The sequence below is a fragment of the Gadus macrocephalus genome, chromosome 2, assembly GCF_031168955.1.
Source record: "Gadus macrocephalus chromosome 2, ASM3116895v1".
NCBI classification, from domain to species: Eukaryota; Metazoa; Chordata; class Actinopteri; order Gadiformes; family Gadidae; genus Gadus; species Gadus macrocephalus.
Genome location: NC_082383.1, coordinates 13,078,637 through 13,103,687, shown reverse-complemented (window position 1 = coordinate 13,103,687; position 25,051 = coordinate 13,078,637). Strand labels below are relative to the sequence as shown.

The 25,051-nt window shown below is 44.7% G+C and overlaps 2 protein-coding genes across 5 annotated transcripts in view; one reads left to right on the top strand and one right to left on the bottom strand.

Annotated features, from left to right (window-relative positions):
• The window catches only part of arhgap17b (Rho GTPase activating protein 17b), a 33,165-nt gene extending 20,178 nt beyond the window's left edge, over positions 1-12,987 (top strand). Inside the window, exons 10-21 of one of the 3 annotated variants that reach the window (XM_060042087.1) lie at positions 451-578; positions 3,193-3,304; positions 3,986-4,067; positions 4,250-4,330; positions 4,969-5,082; positions 5,465-5,556; positions 5,749-5,890; positions 6,862-7,170; positions 8,099-8,223; positions 9,140-9,577; positions 10,358-10,392; positions 11,769-11,909. In XM_060042087.1, coding sequence (XP_059898070.1) covers positions 451-578; positions 3,193-3,304; positions 3,986-4,067; positions 4,250-4,330; positions 4,969-5,082; positions 5,465-5,556; positions 5,749-5,890; positions 6,862-7,170; positions 8,099-8,223; positions 9,140-9,577; positions 10,358-10,365 — 1,631 coding nt within the window. In that variant the 3' untranslated portion in view covers positions 10,366-10,392; positions 11,769-11,909. Of the gene's footprint in view, positions 1-450; positions 579-3,192; positions 3,305-3,985; positions 4,068-4,249; positions 4,331-4,968; positions 5,083-5,464; positions 5,557-5,748; positions 5,891-6,861; positions 7,171-8,098; positions 8,224-9,139; positions 9,578-10,357; positions 10,393-11,768 lie in introns of all 3 variants that reach the window. The other 2 variants (XM_060042079.1, XM_060042094.1) reach the window with 2 other exon arrangements.
• slc5a11 (solute carrier family 5 member 11) lies at positions 12,630-25,051 on the bottom strand. Of its 2 annotated transcripts, none has more exons than XM_060042108.1 (16): positions 24,783-25,051; positions 24,399-24,521; positions 23,924-23,995; positions 23,638-23,742; positions 23,015-23,074; positions 22,717-22,821; positions 22,457-22,562; positions 21,996-22,076; positions 21,325-21,530; positions 20,769-20,904; positions 18,927-19,034; positions 18,486-18,636; positions 16,963-17,131; positions 15,937-16,188; positions 14,962-15,139; positions 12,630-13,965 (listed from the first exon to the last, which is right to left on the bottom strand). In XM_060042108.1, exons 2-16 carry the CDS (start codon positions 24,519-24,521, stop codon positions 13,724-13,726), a joined length of 2,094 nt encoding a protein of 697 aa, XP_059898091.1. In that variant the 5' UTR covers positions 24,783-25,051; the 3' UTR covers positions 12,630-13,723. The 2 variants fall into 2 exon arrangements, with proteins under 2 accessions (XP_059898091.1, XP_059898096.1); XM_060042113.1 differs by having other exon boundaries at positions 15,973-16,188; positions 24,783-25,046.

Below are 25,051 nucleotides of genomic sequence, written 5' to 3'. Positions count from 1 at the left end.
TTGAATCAGTCAAACATATTCGATTTATCAATCTTTTTTTGCATGATCGGGTGTGAATACCTTTGGTAATAAGACAAAACAAATCTCTCTGTCTCCACAGAGACCAGCCACTGTTGGATTAAATAGATCTAACACGGTATATTATACTAGGTTAATATCCTATATCTTCTGTTCATTGAGCGGCATACATAGAAAAATCTATGATATACGTCAATGGGTCTTCAATGGGTCTTGCCTGACAATAATTTTTATCCATGAAATATCTTTAATCAAGGACAACCCTTAATATAATCTAAATTACAATATTTAATTGTAGAATCAAAAATTTTAGGTCAGTAATTGTGTGTCGGTTTTGAACATTTTATCTCCTAAAAATCAAATCCAAAATGTCTGCCAACAGCCAACTGACCTCCATGTTGTGTCTCCCTCCCCTCCCCCCTCCCCTGTTAGACTCGTGGATGGAGAAGCCAGCGTTTGGCACGGCCCTGGAGGAGCACCTGGAGAGGAGCCACCGGGAGATCGCCCTGCCCCTGGAGGCCTGTGTCATGATGCTGCTTGAGACTGGCATGAAGGAGGAGGTAGAGACTGAGAAGTTGCATTGTATTGTCCTAGCATGATATCTAATGTTGTTGTTGCAAAGCAAGCCACGCTATTGTTATCAAGTTTCTAATTTGATTTCTTGTCGTTTATTCAAATCATTTGTTACCACTGTGACTACAGGGAGCGCTATAACTCGTGGTCAAACCTTAATTATTTTCTTTTTGATTGTGGCTGTTGTTTTTGGCGGATTTATGCAAAAATATGATTATGCCAATGAGAAGTCATTATTCAACCAGTCCGCTTCAGAAAACCTCAGAGGCCTAACATTTGGTGTGCCCATCACAGAACTCCCCCTTAGGTCCCCACTAGTTTTGTGTTGATAGCTGAGTTGTTGAATTTTTACTGTTATTTTTTTATAATGGGAGTCAATTGGGAAAACAACTCATGGTCGGCAAAGTTGGTACACGTATAGAACCGGGGGTAAGCAGTCCTCCAAAAAGTAAAGTACCTCCTTGGCAACAGGGGACGCTATAATTCACAACCAAACAAACACGATCAGCTAGCCTGGTCCTACCAGACCATTGTACTTCATTTCATTTGTACAGAAGGTCTGGAACTGCCCAATTGACAAACGTTCACTAACTTGGAGGCGGGTGTCTGTTGAAGTTTTAAAATGATTGGATCTGCCCAGTGCCACTCTGGATCTACCATAGCCAATCGCATACTGTTTGGTCGTGACGTATGTCATGCGACGGGACCGGCTCTTTCACCATTAACGGAGCCAGCTGGAAAATCTAACTTTTCCCGAACCCGGTGGGGAGAAGCGCCACAACATCATGGCCACCAACAAAACTCAGCAAAGCTTGTTCTTGCTCCGGCTTTAATTGATCGATATTCGGCAGCGATCCCACAACAGACCGAATAGCTTCTCTCGTATCCTTCTCCATTGTCTCCCTGGTCCTCCTCTGACTACAACTGAAACTGGCGCGCGACCTTGACGTCATCGTTCTCAGCCACTGCCTCTGTTCGCTGATTGGACCACCAAACATCTGGCTTCCAAGGAACTCATGCATATGAAGCAGGACCAGACCTAGTACTGAAGTGAAATGGAAATTTAGTGGAAGTAGGTAGGTGGGCGGTGCCAGGCTAACGATCAGCCCCATTATTCAAACAATCAAAAGTCAGAAAACGGCCCAGGGACTTGAGACCTGTGCTAACCTCATTAGCCTTACTAGCATTAACATGTCAGTTAATGAGTTAATGAGAGAGTTTAAATTTTAAGTTAATCTTTCAACTTTATAAAATGTCATGAATAAGCATATTAACAGATTCTAAATGTTTTTGTTATATAATCAAATGTAATCAAGCAATCTTCTGCCAATCTATGAAACAGCTAAAAATATATAACAGTTACAGGTAATTTTTTTCCCTAATGCAGATAATTTCTAGGTTGATTTGAAATAAAATCTCTAAATTGTATGATGCGGTTAATAATTCTGAAGTGAAAAATGGAAGTTGGTAACGATCACTTAGGCTGGCTTGCCAATTGTGGCCATTGTGTGTGTGTGTGTGTGTGTGTGTGTGTGTGTGTGTGTGTGTGTGTGTGTGTGTGTGTGTGTGTGTGTGTGTGTGTGTGTGTGTGTGTGTGTGTGTGTGTGTGTGTTTGCGCCCCTACGTATGTGGTGTTGCATTTCCTCTCCACATCTGTGAGCTATTACAATAACCACTAATACACTCTTTAAAATGCAGCCACAGCAATAGATATCCTAAAATGGTATTATTCAGACTCTTTTTTACAGGAAGCCAGGCCAACGATTTAAAGGGGCAGTGTGTAGAATTTTGTTGCATCTCGTGGAGCAGACCAGGCAGAAATGGGATATAATATTCATATGTATGTTTTAATTTGTAGTGTATAATCCAATGAAATAAACAATCATCGTTTTTTCGTGATCTAGAATGAGGCCTTTTTATCTACAGTATGTAGGGAGAAGGTGCTCTTCCATGGAGGCCACCATGTTTCACCACCATGGTTCTACAGTAGCCCAGAAAGGTCAAACAGCTCTAGAGAGGACCTGTTTGATATTCAAAAAAGAGAATATGTTTTAGGCCAAGAGTTCCGTGACACATTTCTAATATTTTTTTAGTACTGTTGTTGTGTAGGACCATTAAAATTAGCAATGTTATATATATTTATATGCAAAGCGCCACACATCTTGCCATTGTACTGTAAGTGTTCTATAAGTGTGAGAAGGTTAACCCTCTCTCAGGTCCGTCTCATATAGCTAGGGACTACAAGCTATATGCTTTTACTATTTCCCAAAGAGAGGTTTCGGGAGGGTTCAGAATTTGGTTGCAATGGGATTAATTTGGTTGCAATCTGTAACTTCACTGCTAGATGCTACAGACTGGACCTCAGTCTGCGTTAGAACCTGAAACAACCAGAGTAGTACAAATATGAAGTCAGTTGGTAGGTCCGTAGTGATACTTTTACTTCCCGTTTCTTGACGCCAGAAACCCACACAAACTATTAATATACAAAGTGCAAGTGTTCCTCTTGAAGGGAAACAAGAAGAGTAGAGAATCATTTGCACGACAATAAATATGCATATACAGTGCATGTATATCTATATATATATATATTGTATTTCCTAGGGTCTCTTCCGCATCGCCGCTGGTTCATCCAAGCTGAAGAAGCTGAAGGCGGCATTGGATTGTTCCACGTCGCAGCTGGAGGAGTTCTACTCAGACCCCCACGCAGTAGCTGGTAAGATGCACTGTCATGACAACACTGCGACAACTTGGGATGCACCAATTTTAGCTACTTACATTTCGGTATTCGCCAAGTACTGATATGAGTACTTTATAATACTATTACAGTTTAAAGAGCAAGTGAACCCTGGGAATTAGGACACTCTGAGATAAAAGAAAGAATAAGTACTTTGGGCTTAGAGTTCTGGGAAGGAGGGGCACGTTATCGCCATGGTCACGGTCCACGGCAACGTTGTGATAGTTTTTTAGTACCGTCGTTGTATATGAGAGTTATAATGAACGATGTCGTATATGAAATGCACCACACACAGTAGCGATATACAATATGTCTCGTGGAATCCTAACACTTGAATGCCACTAAGATAAGTGGCATTCAAGTGTTAGGATTCCACGAGTATAAGATGATGCTCAGACGGAGCTCCAGCATCCACACACACAGTATGTGCAGTAGCAGTATGCAATAATAATAATACAATAGTTTCCGAAAAGGTCGACGCCACAGTCAGACAGAGCTCCAAATGTCCACACAAACCGGTGCCCCTTTTTTATCTGAATTGGGTACTTATTTCAGTAACGTGATTAAAGGGCATAGATTACTATGTTGATGATCATATAGGACATATTTGTAATAAAAAAATGTGTGTGTGTGTGTATGTGTGTGTGCGTTTGTGTTCAGGAGCACTCAAGTCCTACCTCAGGGAGCTTCCGGAACCTCTGATGACGTTTGGCCTCTACGACGAATGGTTACAGGCCTCATGGTACACAAACTCTCACACACACAGACACAGACAGCTTGCCAAGCTGGCAAGCATCTATACATATATATCATGTATATATATATTCATTCATGTGCTTTTGACAATTTTACCCCAATCTCTGTATGCTTAAAGTAATTTGATAAAACGATTCCTGACCTTCCGCTGTGCGCATGTGTGTTCAGTGTGCCGGATCCGGACAAGAGGCTTCAATCGCTGTGGTCAACATGTCACAGTATGCCAAATGCACACAAGGCCAACCTCAGGTAGCGTCTGTTCTACTCCTTTCTATTCTAATATATTCTATTTGGTTCTAGCTGTTGGATCTCAGGCCTTTCTAATCCTGATTCTACCCTCGATTGCACGTCGTTCTCTTACATGAAGTACATGTGCTAGTATATAATACATATTGTCTGATGTGCGTATTGTGCACACTATGTATTTTGGGACATGAAAGCACATGTTGTCTCTATTACACAATAAAGGTATTGTGTAATACAAGAGTCTCTGTCTCATGTGATAGAGTAAAGTATAGTGCGTGAAATATGTCTAGATAAGCGGTAAAAATGGTCTTGATATAAAGTAATATATGCACTGTGTAAGATAGTAGATTCACACCTGACACAACGTACGAACCCGACACAACAGATGGTTTCTAACACAGAACTGGGACGTCCTCTGAAACTGTTTAGATTGGGGCAGGCGATTACCACTGTCCATCATGTATCCTGTAGTTCAAGATAGCCTAGAACGATACACATGGGCGCACGCACACACGCACGCACTGTGTGGGTCACACAGTATGCGTTGTCTGCTGCATAGTATTCGTCTTGCGGTACAGAGTATGCATTGTCTGTTTCACAGTATACATTTTGTGTAACATAGTATGTATTGTGTGTTGCAGATACCTGGTGAAGTTCCTGGCTAAGCTGGCGCAGGACAGCGACGTGAACAAGATGACCCCCCCTAACATCGCCATCGTCCTGGGGCCCAACCTGCTGTGGCCCAAGACGGAAGGGTATGGAAACGGCACAATTCTTTCTACTATCTATTCATCCACCACTATTCCTTTACAACAGTCTTACCGTGAATTCAGATACAGGTCGTTCTGGATCAGGTAGGGGTGAGGCAGGGAAATGGCGCCCATTGGGGATCAATACCCGATACCTTTGATCCTGGATTCTCGAAAACCTTAACCACTTTTGCACTATCCCCCCTCCCTACCTCACATCTTATTCATTTACACAGTTTGTTTTTCTTAAACATACACATTTAAGGAACGAAATGTTAACTATCTATTTATTAGTTCAAAGACTAAATTAATAAATGTATATTAATAAATACCTTGTATTTCCTAATGGTTTCCTCATGCTCCATCTTGTGTGTTGTCTTGTGATCAGGACCCTGGCAGAGATGGCCGCCGCCACGTCTCTCCACGTGGTCGCCATCATAGAGCCCATCATCCAGCATGCAGACTGGTTTTTCCCTGAAGGTAAAACCCTGTAATGAGTTGTATTAAATGTAGTGGATTTAAAGGGGTTTGTGTGCGTGCGTGCGTGCTTGCGTGCGTGCGTGCGTGCGTGCGTGCGTGCGTGCGTGCGTGCGTGCGTGCGTGCGTTTAGATTAATATTTTCATTTATTTAACCTCTCTCGCTGTCTCTCTCTCTCTCCCTGTGACCTCCAGAGGTTGACTTCAACGTGTCGGGCATGTTCGCCCTGCCCAGCCACCTGGCCACCCCCGAGCCGGACCCGCCCGGCCTGGAGAAGAGACGTCCCGGCAGCATGGGGGGGCAGGAGGGTGACGGCCACACCCCCCGTAAAGACAGGTACCTGTCCCGCCCAAACCTCAGCCTCACCCTCAGCCTGCCGTCTCGCTCCCGATCCCAGGTGCCCCGGGGCCCCACAGTGTCGGCCCTCTACTTGGCGGCCGACGAGTCGGTCACGGTCACGGAGACGCCCACCGAAGAGCTGCTAGCTCCAAACTTTAAAGCAGAAGGCTGAAGGGGCCATGATGTAGGGGCCCCTGGTGTAGAGCCTGGTTTAAGCCCCCTAGTGTTGGCCCCTGGTATGAACCTCTGGCATAAAACCCAACACACACACACACACACACACACACACACACACACACACACACACACACACACACACACACACACACACACACACACACACACACACTCTTCCTTTTACTGAGAAACTAAGCTATTTTTGTGTGTGTGTATGCGTGTTGCTTCAGCACTACATTATGTGCTACCTTTTATCAAGGTACATTGTAAAATTGATTTTGCACGGTTGCCAAATCCAATAAGTGTGTTTATTTAATTTAAGGTTAATAATGTAAAGGAATGAACCAAAGGGGAAGACAGTTGAATGGTTTTCAATGTGATGCATTGTCATTCTTCTGTGCTACTATGTCTTTCGAAGCGTGACTGTACTCTTGTGCAACTCTTATTCTTTCCATTAAAGCTTAGGTTTTACTGTGGCTTGCGGGCTGTATGTTTTGTGTGGGTCTTCCTACATTGCCTTCCATTAGTTCCCTCTCATCTTTCTATGCAAACAAGCAGACGTTCTTTTGGCTCTAAGACAACTGGGGTTTCTTGTGTTGTCTCGAAAGGGGGAGTTCTTTTAACCGTACAAAGTGTATATCTCTCACTCTTTCTCTACCAGACACACACACAACGGGGTCCGTTCACTTTTTCTCCCAATTTCTCCCTATTCACTGGTTTGTTTTATGTACTTCCTGATATTTTCTCTTCCCGTCCTCCCCTTCTGCTCTCCCTCCCTCCGTCTTCCTTAGCGCTGGTAACAAACCACCGGAGCCCGCCCCGCGTAGACTCGGCACTCTAAATAGAAAGCATCTTAGCTTACCCGCCTTCAAGTCCCAGACTCTGCCCCTACCGGAAGCTGGGGACTCACCCACACGGCCCCAAACCCCAGTCCAAAGCCCTACCCTGGCTATTGATGCGGAGCCGCTCTGCCTGGTGGACGGAGGAGGTGGTGGTGGTGGTGGTGGTGAAAGTGGAGGAAGGGGTAGTCACAGGGGTGTGGTGCAGGTAGACTCATGGCAGCCTCAGCCTTTGTCCAGCCCCACCATTGAGAAGTTCAGGTAAGGAGACGTAAACCCGGGATCCCGTCACCTTGCAAAAAAAACGCCCAATCAGCTCCGTCCGCCTCTCAAATCAGCGCTCCAGCGACCCGTCGTTTCGTCAGCCCCGCCACGAAAATGTTGTCCCGTGTCTGCTCCGGTCATTGTCTTCACAGCGCAAGCACATTGCCCAGATTGATTATTCCAATATTGACCGTTGACGAGTTGAATCAAGGAACTCTCCATGTTGAAACGCTACCAGCTTGTTCCAGGAGAAGACATATTGGTTTGTTTACAGGCTTGGCCACTTCAATGGGCGATTGGCCACATTCTGTGCTTGATAATGCTCCAGATTTCTTTACCTGCCTGCCAATCTGTCTGTCTGCCTGCCTGCCCGTCCCTCCATCTGTCCCTCTGCTTGATCATTGGTCTGTCTCTCTCTTACGTGTCAGAAATATGATTTCCAAATGCAAGACCAAATCACACAATCTTACATTTGTACTTTTTAAATTCCCTTTTCACTAATTTTTTTTAACAATGCTATCTAACACAAATTTTCCTGTTTGTTACCTACAAATAAACACAATCTCTAAACTATGTCGTTAATATGTTGTTCATATGTTCAATATGTTGATAAGAGTCACGCCATTGTGTCATAACATCAATCCAATGTTATCGCCATCAAAGTAACTTTCATGGCAAACTAAATGTTCTGATTGCAATGCATGCATGTGTCCAACACTGATGTGAACTGAGACAAGTTGTGTGCGTGCCGTGCGTGCGTGTGTGCGTGCGTGCGTGCGTGCGTGCGTGTGTGTGTGTGTGTGTGTGTGTGTGTGTGTGTGTGTGTGTGTGTGTGTGTGTGCGTGTGTGCGTGTGTGTGTGTGTGTGTGTGTGTGTGTGTACGGATTGACCTTCTACATGTATACCGTGTTCCCCCTCCACACAGCCCGGCGCGGGAAAACACATCCACCCCCCCTCCTCAGAGGAATGGATCGGCCCCCCACCTGACTGTGGGCACGCCCCACTCCCAGGGGGGCTCCCGAGGGACAAGTCCACACATGATGCGCAGGGGTAAGATCACACACACACTTTGCACACCTGACTTTATAAATAAAGGTGAAGATATTTTAGGGTTAGGGTTAGGGACTTTTAATGACACTCGTTAATTCATGGATTAATGCACTGTGAGATTTTTTTTGTTCATCCTCTGTGGCAACAAGTGAAGTAGCTTCGGCTCAGCTTGCGTCGTCTCCTGCGCTCCCACACCTCAAACGATCAAAATACATAGTATATAAAATGGATGTAGCATCCGGGAAGACCTCAGTTATTCCAACTGCATCCAATTCTCTTGGCTTATGAGGGTCGCCATCTTGTCATAGTTTGACTCCGCCTCATTTCCTCTAACCAAAAAAGGGCATTGATGTGACGTCGGGGGGAGGGAGATACGCCCATCTAGGTGACCTACACCGAATTAGCTCGTAGCTCATTCGTTTTTTAAACAATCAGTTGGTACAGTTCAGAACAAGGCATCTTGGCACCGGAATGGCCAATAGGAATGAACGCAGTCGAGGTCAAGATGACGGAGATAGTCTGCTAATCTTGAAAACTAGCCTCCGAGTCGAGGTGAGAGTCAGCGGCTAGCTGTCACTCAAGAGGCCGCGCCCCTAATTATTCATACATTTTAACCTCCAATAAAATAAAAACTAGCCTGCTAAAAAAATATTCACCCCCCTCAGTGTTGTCATGGAGATATGAAATAAACATACTGACCAGAATGTACGGACCAGGCTGTAAATAGGTTTAATAAGACTGAAAACGGCCTGTTTAACAAGTGCGTCAACGAAGAATTGCTCACTTTTGGTACCGCCTCGTAGTGGCCACCTGGTGCTACTGCAATGCTTGTCACTCCGCATCGGACGCTGGTAGAACTCGCTGTGGTTGGGGCTTGATCTCAACATGGTGACATCTTACCCCCCCCCACCCCTAGGTACCAAGAAGCAAGCCCCAGCCCCTCCCCGGCAGGCCAGCCCCTTCACGCCGCAGTTGGGCAGCCAGCAGACCCCCGGCTCCGCCTACCACCCGCCCATCGCCCCCAAACGCCACTCTGGCAAGGAGAGCCCCCAGATCCACGCGCCCAGCCACCCTCCCCCGCAGCCGCCGCTCAGCCCCACCCCCCCGGTGGCGGGAGGCGCGGGGGAGACGGACCGCTCCCCACCCAGCACCCCAACACCCCCCAGCACCCCTCCTCTGGACGCGCCGCAGCCCTACCCCTTGGTGCACTCCTCCTTCCACTCGGGGTCGCTGCCTCGCCCAACCAGGCCGGCCCCCAAGCCCCGCCCCCGGCCAAGCGGGCCACCGCCCCCACAGCCGCCGGCCAATGAGGGTGAGAACGGCCTCCTCAACTCCGCCTCTAAAGTCATAACAGGTATAGTCCCGCTGGCTGTTCTTCAAATAAAATTATATATATAATGAAATGATATAGAATATTGTAGGGTATTAATTCACTTAAAACATTCACTATGCTGTTCATCATCTTTGGTTAAAATGTTTTTTTCTGCCATTCTTATTCTCAGTTGATGAGGATGACTGAGGAGTGAGCTCATAGGATTTATATTTAGTGATAACACCAATTTTAGTTTTATTACTGCTGGCTGCAGTAGGAAGATGCATAGTCTAGGTTTATTTAAGAAAATACAATATATTATTAATTAGAAGTAGTAATGGGGGATGAAATAACAAAAATAAAATGTCCAGTAAGTACAAGTGGTTGGTTTTGGTGATGTTGCTGTTTAAAACCGCAGACACAAAAGCAGCCACCAAAGCTGCTGTGAAATGTAAAAAATGTGACAACGAGTAATGAAAATGGCCCAACTCAAGGGCATGCATCTGAAAATATCACTGCACGCAATTGGATAACTCTATGACCAAACAAACCAGCCAAATCCTTTAAACTTGTTCCTTTATGTTCATCTGTGTATCTGAACATTAATGGCTGCTGAAGTCACAAGCTGAGGATTTTTCCTGTGGTTTTCAACTGTGTTAATGACAATGAACGGATTTCCACTGCGCTCATGTAGGCTGGCACTATGTCTGGCTTGTGGTTCCACTGCCTTCTCTCTTCTACACACACTCTCTCTCGCTCTCTTGATAATCTTGTCATTGTGGTGATCTGATGCATGATGGGAAATATGTGTAAATATTGCAGATGTGTGAGCTGCTGAGATCTGAAAGGCAGCGATGGTAAGAGTTTGATTGGCTGATTGGCCCTGAAGCCCCCCTCTATCCGTGTGTGTGTGTGTGTGTGTGTGTGTGTGTGTGTGTGTGTGTGTGTGTGTGTGTGTGTGTGTGTGTGTGTGTGTGTGTGTGTGTGTGTGTGTGTGTGTGTGTGTGTGTGTGTGTGTGTGTGTGTGTGTGTGTGTGTGATCTATACATAATATATGTATATTTTACATTCATATATTTTGCATTCATTAGCCTCTCTATTAACCTGTGCTTTTTAACATTACCATGCATGTGGTCCCTACCCCTTGTTCTGTGCCGGTTCCTGTTGAATTGCTATGGGATGCTAACACCTGTTTGCTTATTAACCCTTAACCCAAAAACGTCGGTTCAGAGTATACAACTCCGCTGTTTTACGCAGGATGGTTAAGGCTTTTTTATCGTCCCACGTTCCCGCAACGCAATAACCACGCAGACACCTCAAAGTAGTCGTGGACGTTTACGGTTCTGCGTTGGGTTTTAGTTAGCGGACCAATCACAGCCCTTGCTGCCGCGTCACCTCAACGGAAGGTTACGATTTTTGGGAGGCGCACGTCCGGCCCTTGCGGTGGACGCAAGGAGGGTCCGCAAGGACATAAGGGGTCCGTAACCCCCTTGTGATGCGCGAACGTGGAACCATAAAGAGCTTTTAGGGTGCCATTCATCGACGGTGTTGAACTGGTTGGATGACTCTATCTATAGGCTCCCTTAGCAACTACTCTTACCCTATACCTGCTCATTAACGTGTATCTACCATAAAAACACTGGCATACTTGACAGTGTTTTTAAACCTAACCCAGGTTAATTACTTAATTCACTATGAAGTCATGTAGTGTTATTAGTGAGTGAATCTTACTTATTCCTTACAGACCTGCTTCCCTCAAATCCAAAGATGTATAACATGATGAAATTAGGAACACTACACTGTTCAAACCGCCGTTGTAGAAATTTAGTTGAATTGGAGATCTCTTATACATTTACATTTTCCAATTAGGGCATTTAGCAGACGCTTTTATCCAAAAAAGCACTTAATAAGCATGTTAGATCCACGTTGGCTAGCTCTGATAAAAAGAGGGGTTTCAGATTTTTGTATTGGTTGAAGGGTGTTTGTGTGTTGGATTAACATATATATCTATTTATATATATATAGATAGATATATATCTTTATCTCTATCTCTATCTATATCTGTGTGTTCCCAATGTTGAAGGTAGGTGTTTTTAGGGCGTGTGCTTTTAAGTATTTAGGTTGTGCGTTTTCTGTTGTGTGTGTGTGCCTAAGGTCTTTTGGGGGATAAGATAAAACAGGGCCTATCACGGAAGCTCCTTCTGCTGCTTACTATTCTTCTCTCGGCTACAAGGCAAAGAGGCAAGCCCCATCATCAAGCCGATTGGACGAGCCCTGATTCCTGTGGTTGCTGTGGACCAACCGGAGGAGAGCTCTGCTGGTGAGGAGCCCTCCCCGTCCCCAGTCCCCCAATCAGATCCTGAGGACGTGTTGGAGAGCACCATCATGTGAGGAGCGACCTGGAGGTCACCATTCTCACTGACCAGCCAAAAGATTTTCTTCTCCAATCCGCTTGCAGAGATCACTCAGAAACAAGCACATAAAACCCCCGGACTGGAGGTCCTATATTATAGAAAACAACAAAACACGCAGCGGTCCTCTTCTGATGGCTTGAACTGAGACTAGACCATATAACCTCCTGTATCAAGTTCATGTCTGATAACATGGGATCAGTCTTGCTTATGACAAGGTTTTGTATTATTTTATACTTTAAGACTGGAACTGTATAACCTGGACTCTATACTCCCTAATCTTACAGAGCACATTCATTATCACTCCCATTTTCTCTGAGTTGATTTGTCCTCGTACTATGCCTATTCACAATGCAGACATTCTCTATATTTTCGCTATTTTGTAATCTGCAATTCTGTGTTTGAAATTGTGAATCTATATTTTTTTGAAAGAATTGTCAATATTGCCTTTGGTTTTGCAATTTGTATATGTATGTATAGAACACATGACCTTATTGGACCTATTGTTCAATTTCATGGTCATGTGAGCAAAAATATGGTTGAAAAGGGCCAAAAGAAAAGAATGTTGAAATTATTAGTTTCCTTCGTTTTATAGCTAATAACCAAATATTTAGGCCACAAAGAGTGCAATATATTAAAAATAATGGCAATAATGGCTTTGGTCTGATAATCGTCTTTCATCAATACCAAGGTGTTGACCTATCTTGTTTTTTTGGTATTGTTTTTTTTTTACCTTTTTCTTAAATAAGTATTTTGTGACCAAAACCAAGTTCCATATCTGTAAGTCTAAAACATTTACAGAGTTGTGACACTGTGTCTTAAAGGGATTAGTAACGTTTATTTCTCTGTACAAAATATCATTTTTTCATTAAAACAATGCATCTTTTACTGCTTTATTTTAACATGTTGCTCTAGCCGAGACTTAAATGTTTTTTATTTTATTTTTTGTCTATTGTCAATGAATGTTTCTGGGGTCTTTCTCTATAATCTTTGGCGTCACTCCTGATCATTTCCTATATCAATAAATGCCAAGTGGGTCAACATGTGTATTTAAAAAATCGTATTTATTATGGAGAGTTCATGCTGCTGAAAGGCAAGGCAAATATCAGGTTTCAGGGATGTTACTTTTCATTTTGTCCAGGAGTAGTGAAATACATAATTTTTTTCATTTTCAAGAAATGAATAAGTTGAAGTCGCAATATCTATGTTTGAGCCCAAAATTCAGAATTTAAAATACAAAGTGTTGCGTTCAGTCTACCTGGCTGTGCAATTGTGTGGTGGGAGGGGTTTGGGGAGTGTCTATAGTATGGATAATAAAAAAGGTGAGGTTCGGGCTTAGCAGCATATATTTTTTTTTTTTATATACCAGTTGTAGGATGAAATTTATATTGAAATCACTGTTCAACATTGATTTCAGATATGTCCAGGTTATTTTTTGCCACGAGCTAGTTGAAATGTTGAACATTGCGACTTTAAGGCAAAAGACAACAGTTATTCACAGGAAACATGAAGCAATTTAAAATCTAGATCTCAATAGAATTGGACACATTTACAGACACAGTGACTCCCAAAAATGAGTCAGCCCGTCATTTTACATACAAAACCCTGTTAATAAATAATGACTGAAATTAATGAATGGCCACCCCACCTTTAATAATAAATCAAACAAGGGGGGAGCAGAGAAAGCCAACCACTCTCATACACTAATTGATGATGAACCCCAGTGTCTATCAAAAAATTTGACCGGTCTGATGATTGGTTGTTCAGCGTCTTCTGTTCAGGCCCAGTAGCCAATGAAGAAGACGGTCACCGACATGCACACGATGAGGTTGAAGTTGACGGCATGCCGCATGCACGGCTCCTCCTGCAGGAGGCGGGCGGGGTCCTGGGACAGAGGAGGAACCGGAGCGGGCGGGGCAGTCTCCCCCGGCGTCCTCCTCTCCATACCACACAGCCAGTAGAGGGCGGACGACAGCCGCGACTGACTCGGGACGCTGGTCACAGAGGAGGACGCAGAGTCTGGACGGAGGGGGAGATGGAGGTTCAGAAAGAAAACCAACGTACCTTGTCAGTAATACGTTGCAGACAACAACGTCTTTCATTAACAGACTACATGAAATGGGGGGAACAAATCTGCATGAATTACAAGCATCTAGAGCTGTACACTGTAGTGCTTTGGGAAAGTGCTTTAGGTGGGGAAAAGGTACTATTTATTATTCTATATGTTACGATACCATTAACTAGTCCGTCCTCATCTGTATCAGACTGGATATCAGTAGTTAGTATTGAATGTGACCACATGACACATCGCATTGACACGTGTGACATCACTAGCAGTTTGGTTGGATGTCATCGCATTGACACCTGTGACATCACTAGCAGTTTGGTTGGATGTCATCGCATTGACACCTGTGACATCACTAGAAGTTTGGTCGGATGTCAAAAGTGCTGAAAAGGCATATGATGCCCCTTTGGTTATGAAGTTGGTTATAATCCCTAAATCTGGGAACCAGCAGTCCTATTATGCTATAGCAGAACTCCTGGGAGGAGACGTCACAGAGCCTAAGTCGGAAACCACAAACTGCGAGGGGCAGGGTTACGCCTTGTGTTCTGTTTCGTCACAGAGATATTCTAGTGAAGAAAACTCTTTTGTGCGAGTGGAAGAAGCTTTCAGATGGGGATTTGATAAGTGTATTACTACAGTGGCCCGTCTGTGTGTTCCTGTGTGGATTAGGAACTTTCAACAGACACTTTTTTACCGTTTATAAGTTCTGGCCGAAGTTTGTATCCACCCATTACTCACTTACAGATCCCGGCCTACAGCAACGTCATTGGTCAAAACAAATACCAAGCAAAACAAAGTGAAATGCCCCGTTCAACCAGATTTGTGCTCATCTGTCTTCATACTTCAAATATTATTCTAAATTCTGATTTGTGGGACAATCACTTAACAATGCCACCACAGCTTTTGTTTCTCTGAATAAACAGTGCGGGACATAGAGAAGATAGACCCACCTTTCCTCTCATGTGTCACTCCGTTGCCCTGCGGAGGGTTCGTCTCTACGGGATGCTCCTCCCTGGGGTCCACCTCCATCTCCTCCCGTGTCACCATACCCGCCTCGACCGTGAATACCTGCTCTCCCGGGCGCGTTTTCACCTGGTCGTACCTGGTGAACCAGGTGAGACGGCTCACCTGGCACACCGAACAAAACAAACACGAGACACAAACCATTTAAAACAACTTTGGCAGAAGGGTTCTTCCATTGTCTTCTCACCTCCATTTAGAAAACCCTGATTCAATTTCTCTACCATCTCTCCATGACAAAGAAAGAGAGCCATCAATGTTATGGGATGGGGAGGGGTCAATGCTTAAAAGTCCATAAAAAGGTGCTTAAATTAATGATCCTATCATAAACAGCATAATTCAGGTATTCTGCATCCAAATTAAATATCACACTGAGGTTTAGAAACATCTCATCTCCTTTTAAGGGGTAATAACAAATTTCATTTAGAGCATGGGGGTTGAAGAGCCAGGGAGGGCTATGTAGATTTAGGAATCAGGACCTCTGACATCTCATGAGAGGTGCTTTCCCAAAGGACAAAATCTTTGTCCTTGTCCTGGGGTATTGGGAATGAGCCCCCCCTAGGGCCCTCTAACACCTCTCTCAGCACCATCACGGTATCCCATCCACTCATTAATCAACAGGAGTAGTAAGGCTTTTATCTTTTTTTGTTTTTTGTTTTTTTATTATTTTTCATTTTAGTTGTAGTCTTTTTGTCTTAGGTGAGATTCAAAATGGTTAGAAAAATAATAATATAAACTCAAGTAAAGTGTTAACCTATACGGGGAGCACAAAACAATTAGAAGAAGCAAACGTATTTTAGTTAGTTTGGCATACACAATATACAGTTTCATTTGGTCATCGCCATTTTGTAAAGACTAGGTTTTTTGTTTTTTTCAGTTAGGGTTGAGGAACTGTGATAGGTCACCAGACTGTCGGTGGCGGTCTGATTGGTGGCACTCACCTGTTCTGGGCGGGGCTTCTCCGTGGCTAAGCTGATGGAGACCACCAGCACCAGGGTGAGGAAGGAGAGCATGGTGGAGAAGTAGAGGTAGTGGACGTCCTTCACCACCGCCGGCCGGCTGTCCTCCTGGGAGCACAGAGGGCTGGGGTACACAAAGTCCAGCACCATGCGCACACAGCCCACCAGCAGGCCCACCGCTAGGCCCCAGAAAGCCCCCTGGGGAGGGGGGAGAGAGGGAGGGAGGGAGGAGAGAGGGAGGAGAGAGGGAGGAGGGAGGAGAGAGGGAGGAGGGAGGAGAGAGGGAGGAGGGAGAGAGGGAGGGAGGGAGGGAGGGAGGGAGGGAGGGAGGAGAGAGGGAGGAGGGAGGAGAGAGGGAGGAGGGAGGAGAGAGGGAGGAGGGAGAGAGGGAGGGAGGGAGGGAGGGAGGGAGGGAGGGAGGGAGGAGAGAGGGAGGAGGGAGAGAGGGAGGGAGGGAGAGAGAGGGAGGAGGGAGGGAGGGAGGGAAGGAGGGAAGGACGGAGGGAGGAGAGAGGGAGGAGGGAGCGAGGGAGGGAGAGAGGTTAGAAGATAAGTAGGTGGAATAACAAATTTGTCTAACTAACTGAAAATACAGTTAATAACTGAATGCAGGCACACCCAGACATAAAGACACAGACACACAATGACACACATACAGACACACAAATATATTCAATTTCAGATGTTTGATGACTTCAAATACAATTCTTTCTAGCTTCCTGAAGGGGCTTCAAACTATTATAATTATACACAGATATATATACACGTCTGCACTTCTGGCACATCTTTGCCCAAAATAGTTTCTGAGAGATGTATGTTCTTCACAAGAATAATCCGTCACGTGTAAACCTCACAGCTAGTTTATAATCTGGTATCCTATTTTTTGCTAGCAACGTTATTTCACCTGTTTTAAAACCAAAACCACAATTAATAAACAAAGTCTGTAGTTCAACACCAGAGCACACATGCTACCTTCTCATTGGTCCTCTTCCAGAAGCAGCCCAGGATGAAGACGATGGCGACGGGGGGCTGCAGGTAGGTGCTGATGGACTGGATGTAGATGAAGAGCTGCCCTCCCTGGCTGGCCTGCACCACCGGGATCCAGAGCACCGACAGCACCACCAGCACCAGCACAAACACCCTGACACACACACACACACACACACACACACACACACACACACACACACACACACACACACACACACACACACACACACACACACACACACACACACACACACACACACACACACACACGCGTGCATGCACACACCATATACATGTACACAGAGAGAGACACACACACGCATGAATGCATGCACACACATACACACATGCACGCACCACATACATATACACACACCCGCACACATATTAAACCTGGTAGCAAGCCAGCATCATATTCATCGACTGCTAGTTGTTTACTTCAACACAGTATATTGGACTTGGGGGTGGTGGTGTTTGTGTGCGCGCGCGCGTGCGTGCGCGTGTGTGTGTGTGTGTGTGTGTGTGTGTGTGTGTGTGTGTGTGTGTGTGTGTGTGTGTGTGTGTGTGTGTGTGTGTGTGTGTGTCTGTGTGTGTGTGTGTGTGTCTGTGTCTGTGTCTATGTTACCACTATCTGATGAGGGATTGGAAAATTAGAATAAACTCTGGGCCAAGCCATCCAGTGCATCTTATTGGTACTGAGGGAGGAATCTGTGTCCCAACTAATAACATTAACACATCTTAGCACGCTAGCTCTATCCCACCCAAGACAGGGGTTTGAGGGTACATTTGGGAACCTTACTAGGAAGTTAATGTCTTGAGTTTCATTGTAATTACGACGAGTCACGACTACTATTCACGATACTTTAACCATAGTAACTCACAGGTGACATGTTATTAGTGAGCAAGTATGGCCTAGGCATTGTGCTCAGAGGTGCCAACAGGTAGACTGTCGCCTGGCATTGGGGTTCGAACCCAGAACATTTTGTCAGGGAGTCCAACACCCTGACCACGAAACGTGGTCAGTGAATTATGTGTGTGTGTGTGCGTGTGCGTGTGCGTGTGCGTGTGCGTGTGCATATGCATGTGCGTGTGCGTGTGTGTGTGTGTGTGTGTGTGTGCGTGTGTGCGTGTGTGGGTGTGTTTGTGTGTGTGTGTGTGTGTGCGTGTGTGTATGCGTGTGTGTGTGTGTTTGTGTTTACCTGCCCATAATCTCAGATCCAGCTGTCCTTTAATGTTATAGTAGAACTTCTGGGGGAGACGGCACAGAGCCTGGGCCAGAAGGGGATTTTAATATGTGTTTCTACAATGGTCTATACGGTGTTGATGTAAGGTTTCCAAACTGTTTTTTTTTACTGTTTACTATTGCGGCCCGAGTTTCTCCATTAAGTGCTTACAGATATCTTCCTGCAGCCCCCTTATTGGTCAAAACATATATATGGCAAAACAAAGTTGAATGACCCCCAGACATGGGGTAGAAATCCGATGTCTGGTGTGCGAAGGCTCACCTGCCCACGATCATGAGCTCCCACTCAGAGGCGCGTGGCCGCGAGTAGCGCCACAGGTCCATGGTGAAAATGGTGCTGGAGCTGTTGAAGATGGACGTCAACGAGGACATGAGCGCCGCGATCATCACAGCCATCATCAGCCCCCGCAGGCCTGCCAGGGAGCACGCACAGACTCACACCCGTTAAAATACACACAGGGTCAAATATACACACGCACTCGTTCACACACGCACATACATGCGATTATTACACGTAAAACATAGGTACCTACATACAGTACAGACATGCATGCACACAAACAAACACACAAATATATGTTAGTAGATCAACAGACACACAATCGAGATGCAGAGAAAGAGCGGGAGAGAGAGCGAGAGAGACAGAGAGAGAGAGACAGAGGTAGAGATAGAGAGTAGATATCGCTAACAGCAGTTCTCTCACCTGAGGGCAGGAGGTCCATGACCAGCTTGGGGTATGCTATGTCTGAGCATCCCACTGGGTTCCCACACACCTGGGTGCACACCTCAGGGTCTCCGCACGCCACCTCATCTGCACACAGCAACCATAGTCACACACCTTTATAATCATCCCCAACCAACACATTCACACACTGTTTGTTAACAGCGCTTAAGGCAAGGCAAGGCAAGGCAAATTTATTTATATAGCTCTTTTCATACACAAGGCAGACTCAAAGTGCTTCACATCTAAACATTGTCATACAATAAAATAAAATAATAGAAGTAAAAGAAAACATATGCAAAGAAATTAGTAAAATAGAAAGTGCAATGTATTTAAGATCAGATCAACAGTCTCTCTGGTATCTGCGTCGGGACTCCAACCCGACCTAAAGGAACTTGGTACTTTCTCTGGGACTCTAACCCGGATTCTAGTAACCCTTATCCTTTCTCTCTGGTATCAGATCATGTATCTTTCTGGTAAAAATAGAAAATTAAAAAGGCTTTTTAGTAAGTAAAATTTAAAGTGCAATGTATTTAAGATCAGATCAACAGTCTCTCTGGAACCCAAGTCGGGACTCCAACCCGACCTAAAGGAACTTGGTCCTTTCTCTGGGACTCCAATCCAGATTCTAGGACTCTAACCCAGACAGAACTTGGAAACGTCTCCCACGGAGCTCGGTATGCCAACACCAGATGATGGCTCACTTTTTTTCCTCTCAGATTCAACACAACCAATATCTGTGATTCCACGGCGGGAATCAAAACAACATAACTCTAACCACGAACCAAAGGAACCCACGTCGGGACTCCAACCCGACCTAAAGGAACTTGGTCCTTTCTCTGGGACTCCAACCCGACCTAATGGAACTAGGTCCTTTCTCTGGGACTCCAACCCGACCTAAAGGAACTTGGTCCTTTCTCTGGGACTCTAACCCGACCTAAAGGAACTTGGTCCTTTCTCTGGGACTCCAACCCGACCTAAAGGAACTAGGTCCTTTCTCTGGGACTCCAACCCGACCTAAAGGAACTTGGTCCTTTCTCTGGGACTCCAACCCGACCTAAAGGAACTTGGTCCTTTCTCTGGGACTCCAACCCGACCTAAGGAACTAGGTCCTTTCTCTGGGACTCCAACCCGACCTAAGGAACATGGTCCTTTCTCTGGGACTCCAACCCAGATTCTAGGACTCTAACCCAGACAGAACTTGGGTCTCAAACCCTTATCCTTTCTCTCTGGTATCAGATCATGTATCTTTCTGGTAAAAATAGAAAATAAAGGGAAAGTTAAAAAGGCATTTTAGTAAAATAAAGGCAAAGTATTTAAGATTTAGCAGAAAGCTAAAGCAAACATAAAAGTCTTCAATCTTGTTTTAAAGGTGCTCAGAGTTGGGGCAAGTCTTAAATCCTCAGGGAGTTTATTCCAGCTATTTGTTGCATAGTAACTAAATCCTGCTTTCCCATGTTTCGTGTTTACAGATTGGTCTCAGAAGATCTTAGTGTTCTAGAAGGCTTATGTAGTGGAAGCATATCAGTTAAATATTTTGGGCCTAAACCATGTAGGGATTTATAGGTTAGCAAAATGATTTTAAAATCAATTCTCTGACCTACAGGAAGCCAATGTAACGATTTAAGAATTGGTTAAATTTGACCTGCCATCCGTCTCTCATAACCTTTAGAACACAGAGCTTCCAGTGCAAGTACAGATCAACACAGTATGGATGTACCAATACTCTGTACACAAGAACGTGGATAGGGTACAAAATACCCTACAGTACATACAGTATGATACAGTGTCATTGCTGAGTGCCAGGGTGTGTTAATGCTGTACCAGGATACAGGATCCTGCTGATCATGCCAGGCAGCAGCATGATGAAGAAGGGGAGGATCTTCAGGTAGGCCGCCAGCAGGGAACCTCCCTTAGCGTGGCTCAGGGTCTTAGCAGCCAAGGAGCGCTGAACAATCACCTGCACGCAAAAAGACCCTTACTCAGGGTGTAACTTTTTCTACATTGAAGCATACGGCTCAGCCGTTCATGAAACGGCAAATCAACTCAACTCAAACCCAAACCATTCAATATTATATATACAATAATATAAAACATGTATAATACGCCATGTCCGTTCCCCATAATCCGTCTACCCCATTTACTATGCAGTAGATCATCAGGACTTCATCCAATGTCCCTCACTGTGAATTCAGATGCATTGTCACACACTAAACTGAAAGAAAGTGCTGCAATCAATAGAATTCAACATCTTTTTTTTGTTAAACAAATGTCAAGTTTATCATAGGAAGAAGGGAGATATGATCTAAATACAACATCCTAGCTGTTCCCGGAGTACAAGGAAGACCGTAGACCATGAAGGTGTCAGTCCTCCGCTCACCTGATCCGAGCACCAGTACCACATAGACGGGATGGACATGCCGATGAAGATGCCCGGCCAGGGCAGGTCAGAGGTCAACGGGTCCCTGAACAGGTGGAAGGCATCGTCGCGGGGGAGACCACAGGTAGAGTTGGCGACCCTGACCGAGGGGATGGCATTGTCGTAGCCCTGCAGGAGCGCTTCCCATCCACCCACCTCGGCAAAACCTGGTGGAAGAGGAGGAGGAAGAGGATGAGGAAGAGGAGGAGAACAAGGAAGTCAGAAAGTCTGGAAATCGACTTGATTGACAATGGCTGGAAGTCAAGTCAAGTCGATTTTATTAGCAAGCTTAACTAGCCTAAATCAAGGGGTGAAAATGCATTTCCTGCAGAAAAGGCTGTTCAAAGTCCTCTTTTTCTAAATTACAATTTTACTATTTACTACACGTTTAAAACGAAAAATCCAAACAACTAGACTCTGTGACTACTGCCACTACCGCCACTAAGTGGCAGTAGTCACTCCTCTCCCTTTGAGGGAGGGGAGTGCTGCTTCCAGGCAGGGTTAGCGGCGCATAGGTGTCCAAATGGACAGCCATATAACGGTAAAGCAAGAAAGAAAGGATTTTAAAAAGGACAATTGTCCAACATTATTAGCAGGCTAAAGAGTTCAATTAGAATCTAGTTTTTACATACTGAAAACCATGAGGGTCAAAGCCCCGGCCAGCATGATGCATGTCTGAACAGCATCAGTGTAGATCACAGCAGCCAGACCACCTGGGAGGACAGAGACACACATCGGTTTAATTTTCCTATCCAATGTAGGAACGCAAAGGAATTCCTTACAATATCAAGGAGATGAAATACAGATGGATAGCCCGATAGACAGATGGACAGTGCGCACTATCCATAGAGAGAGAGAGAGAACTATTTAGTAATCTTCTTCTTCTTCCCCTGAGAGAGATGGAGACGAGAGAGAAAGGTAGAGAGAGAGAAAGGTAGAGAGAGAAAGGTAGAGAGAGAGAAAGGTAGAGAGAGAAAGGTAGAGAGAAAGGTAGAGAGAGAGAGAGAGAGAGAAAGGTAGAGAGAAAGGTAGAGAGAGAGAGAGAGAGAGAGAGAGAGAGAGAGAGAGAGAGAGAGAGAGAGAGGGTTGTTACCTGCTATAGTGTAGACAGCAGTGATGCACAGCAGCACCCCCACAGCTAAGTAGAGGTTCCACTGCAGTGCCCTCTGGATGAACACTGCCCCGGCATACATGTCCACCTGAACACACACAGACACACGCACAAGTATGCACACAAACACACACACACACGCACACAAACAGACACACTCTCACACAAATGAGCACGTATTTCCAGTTTTAAAATCAGACATATTCTGGATTCTTTGAGAAAGAGTTTAGAAAACTTCTTACTGATATCTTAGTGAAGATATAAATGAATAAATATAAGATGGATATGAATAACTGTATTCTCTTGCCACCGAATCTCTTCTGCAGATATTCTGGCATGGTTGTAACCTTGGGAGGAATAGGGTCAAATGATTAATAATATGAGATACAAATTTTAAGTTTATCTGCAGATGTGGATCTCTCTAGGTTAGTTCATGATCTGAAATGAGTGTGTGTTTGTGTGTGTGTCTGTGTGTGTGTTTGTATTTGTGCATGTGTTCAGCTGTACTGTATATGTGTGTTTGATGTGTTCATATCTTACCCCGGATGAGATATATATGGGCAGAAAGAGCCATCCCAGCAGCAACACCATCAGCATGCCCTGTCATAGACACAACAACAATAACTATCAACATACCCCTGCCCTGCCATGGAAACAACAACAACAACAACAACAACAACAACAACAACAACAACAACTATCAACATACCCCTGCCCTATCACGGAAACATCAACATACAACCATCAACATACCCCATAAAAACAACAACCATCAACATACCCCATAAAAACAACAACCATCAACATACCCCATAACAACAACAACCATCAACATACCCCATAACAACAACAACCATCAACATACCCCATAACGTGACATGGAAACAACAAACACAACAACTGTCAACATACCCTGCCATAGAAACAACTTTAACTAGAGAAAATAGAACCATAAATGTGCCCGCACCCTGCCATAGAAACAACAACAGAAACCACCATGAACATACCCCATACCCTGCCATGGACACAACCACCAGCATCTACATTATCTTGTAGTCAACAGTCCAGAGATCTTGTCGTACTTGACAGATAACAATGACCAAATGTGACACGTTGCATCATTTTCCATCTTAGAGCTCCTTCTGTGAGAGAGCTCTGCTTACGCTCCACTCGTACGCGATGGCAGCAATGCCAGCCGCGGCCCCAGAGCCAGCTAGCCCTATGAAGTGGCCACTGCCGACGTTGCTAGCGAACAGAGATGCACCGACCTGGAAAATATTACAAATAAAAGTCATTCATCTATGTATTTGTATTTGAATATTTTGAAACTTTGCCAAGGTTCGGCCCCGGTTCGGCCCCCATGCTGTTCCAGAGGGGCGCTCATGTACTATTATCGCTTGTTTAAACCCCACATGAATAATGGATGAACAAATAGTGCAATAGACTTACAGGCCACCATGTCATGTTCTTCCCTGCGAGGAAGTACCCATCCACTGTACTGCGTTTGGTCCTCCACATGGACTGGAGATAACAAAGAAACAGGTCTGAATCAAACTACTATAACATTGGTAACCCTTTCATTACAGTGTCCTTGTTACAGTGCAATTACAAATGTGATAAGCAATGTAAGGACCTGTGAAAGCATGTACTTCATGTGTTCTAATGCTACGGGAGTCATCTCTTCGATATGAGATGGAAAGCAGTTGAGAAAGCCCTTCTGATAAATCTCCGTTATGCCACAGGTTCCATGTGGTTCGTTAATGTTATTTTTAGCTTATATATATATATTTTAGCTTGCCTAATCTCAGACTTCAAACTTACAATATATATACATTGTTATATAAATTCTGACATGTGGGACCGCTTCATACTAATAAAATTAGTGATGCAACACAAGATAACTTTAATTAAATACCATACTAACCCAAAGTCCTACGGCCATCACCAACACAAAGTAGAGCACCAGTACTACTATGTCTACCGTCTCCAGTGTGGCTTGGCCTCCAGGCAATGGGGGTGCCATGCTGGTCCGAAACGTCTCTTCCATCTGGTAAAAGGTCAAGGTAACATCAAGGTATGTGAATTGTCGAGTAGAAATCTAAACAGAAGCTATTGTCTTGGACTTGAATGAAAACATTACAATACATAATTGATAGCATACACTCCACACACACACATGAGACCCTGATGGAAGAATAAAACAACATGGGAAATAAACATCTAACGTTCATCAAACTAAACGTGAATCCATAACCAACATTTATCATTGACATACATTCCGATTCAAGAACAATGAGAACCAACCTACCGCAAGCACTCTGGATTTCAGCGCCAGTGTGTCCTGGTTATGTTCTTGTCTGTCCTGGTGATCCTCGTATAAATCCTAGAGTTTGTCACGGTGGCCATCAGAGGGTACTCACCTCAGACCGATTCAAGAGTATCATATGACCAGAGCATGGTGCGCACGACTGCCCCCCACACAAACAATGTCCACCTTTAACCGTAGGCTTGTCGTGCCCTCCTGAAGGGTGAGCGTCAGCCGGCTCAAGGATCAAACTCCACTCCTGTCTTGCTAGA